General features: G+C 49.9%; 1 protein-coding gene across 1 annotated transcript; it reads left to right on the top strand.

Moving 5' to 3' along the window:
• Positions 1-323: 323 nt before the first annotated feature.
• LAESUDRAFT_804433 (uncharacterized protein) lies at positions 324-1,706 on the top strand (the record flags this gene model as incomplete). Its single annotated transcript, XM_040914028.1, has 1 exon — positions 324-1,706. The coding sequence occupies one exon, from the start codon at positions 324-326 to the stop codon at positions 1,509-1,511; it is 1,188 nt and encodes a 395-aa protein (XP_040757724.1). The 3' UTR covers positions 1,512-1,706.
• Positions 1,707-1,726: the final 20 nt, after the last annotated feature.

The raw sequence follows: 1,726 nt of genomic DNA, 5'->3' as shown, positions 1-1,726 counted from the left end.
TAATGAACGTGGTACGGTCATTCGTCATGAGAGACGTTGTAAGCTCGTACGAGGCTTTACGTCAAAAGATGGATGAACGTCATGAGCGCACGGTGGCATCAATGGAAGCAGAAATGTTGTCTCGTATTCATGTCGAGATAAAGGCAGAAGAAATACAGGAACAACTAAAAACGGCCAGAGCACAGATCGGCGCCCTCTCTGCCGACAGCGAAAGGCTCATTAAGGCCAACAACGCTCTGACACTCGAAGCTCAAACAATTCGCAAAGACTTCGAGGACTACAAGGATGAAGTAAAGGGCCAGATGGACGCCCTTTACGGCAACATGGTCGCTCTGAAGGAGGCACAGGAGAAGACCACTACCTACATTGTCGGCTTAGAGTCCCGACTCAACAATGCCATCATCAATGCACCTTCCACAGGTATCCTACCGCCGGCCGGCCAAACCAGTCAATCGCCCCGCCGAATCAAGCTCCCAGATCCTCCCAAGTATTCGGGAAGAAAATCGTCGGAAAACTTTGAGACTTGGTTTACGAACCTACTTATCTGGCTCGACTATAACCATTTCACGGACGACAAGGACAAAATTCGGCAAGCCAACGCACATCTAGAAGGAGGAGCTGCCCTATACATGAAAGAGTATGCAATCAAGCTCGCCTCAGGACAAGACGTCGGCACATGGGCTGAATACACCCGAAAATTGGAAATGGCATACAAGACGCTTGACCCCAAGCGCACGGCACAATCATTACTAGATGCACATTGCACAATCCGCCACAAGACGATGATTGCCTTCGCAGAGAATTTCAGGGCTTACGCCCCCGAATCAGGATACTCTGACGAAGATTTAATCGTCAAAATCAGGGAACAGCGGTCGACCCACAGTCAAACGGTCATGTCGGTAACAGAAACTTTAGACCCCTCGAAGATCCCAACCACTTGGATGGATTATCTCGAGTTCTGCTTGGAAATAGAAATCAAGCATCTCCAGCAGATGACGGGCAACAAGTCTACTGGACAAACCACGACAACCAAGGCGACCGCTCCTAAGGACCCTAACGCAATGGACACCAGCGCACGAATCGCACACGAACTTTCCCCGGAACAAGACAGGTGGCTGGCAAACAAGCTATGCTTGTTTTGCAGAAAGCACGCCTATGAGCGAGGAAAGCGGTGCCCCTCCCCCAAGCCTGAATACAAAGGCAAGCGGTTTCAGACACGATCCGCCCCGAAGCAAGGACAGGGAAAAGGAAAGGGCAAGGCAAACAACGTGCGACAGGTGGAAGAAGAAACTAGCGCGGGTTCATCAGCTCAAATTGCGGCACTGGAACAAGCAATTGCTGCACTTCGGGGCATGAGCACGAACGCATCTTCACCACCGTCCAGCAAGGGCAAAAACAAGGCAAAAAACACGGACGCGGCATCAACGGCATCGGTATCAACGCTTAAGGACACCAACGCGAGAATCGTTGAGATAGACGATTTCTCAGAGGATTTTCAGTACGAAGTGTAGACGAGTCTGGTGTCACACTTCAGGACAATTGTATTAGTACCGTGAGAACGAATGTACCTAGCGACCACCTATATATTGCATCCGCAGGTTTTTCTAAACATTCGATCGAATTGCCGATAAGATTCGTATCACGGGAAATCCAGACAACGGCACTATTGGATTCTGGAGCAGTCTCCTGCTACATCGACCAACGATTTGCTGAGAAACACGGGTTT

This window comes from Laetiporus sulphureus (assembly GCF_001632365.1).
Source record: "Laetiporus sulphureus 93-53 unplaced genomic scaffold LAESUscaffold_98, whole genome shotgun sequence".
Taxonomy (NCBI): Eukaryota; Fungi; Basidiomycota; class Agaricomycetes; order Polyporales; family Laetiporaceae; genus Laetiporus; species Laetiporus sulphureus.
Note: the sequence above shows the minus strand (reverse complement) of the source record. Positions and strands in the feature narration are given on the sequence as shown.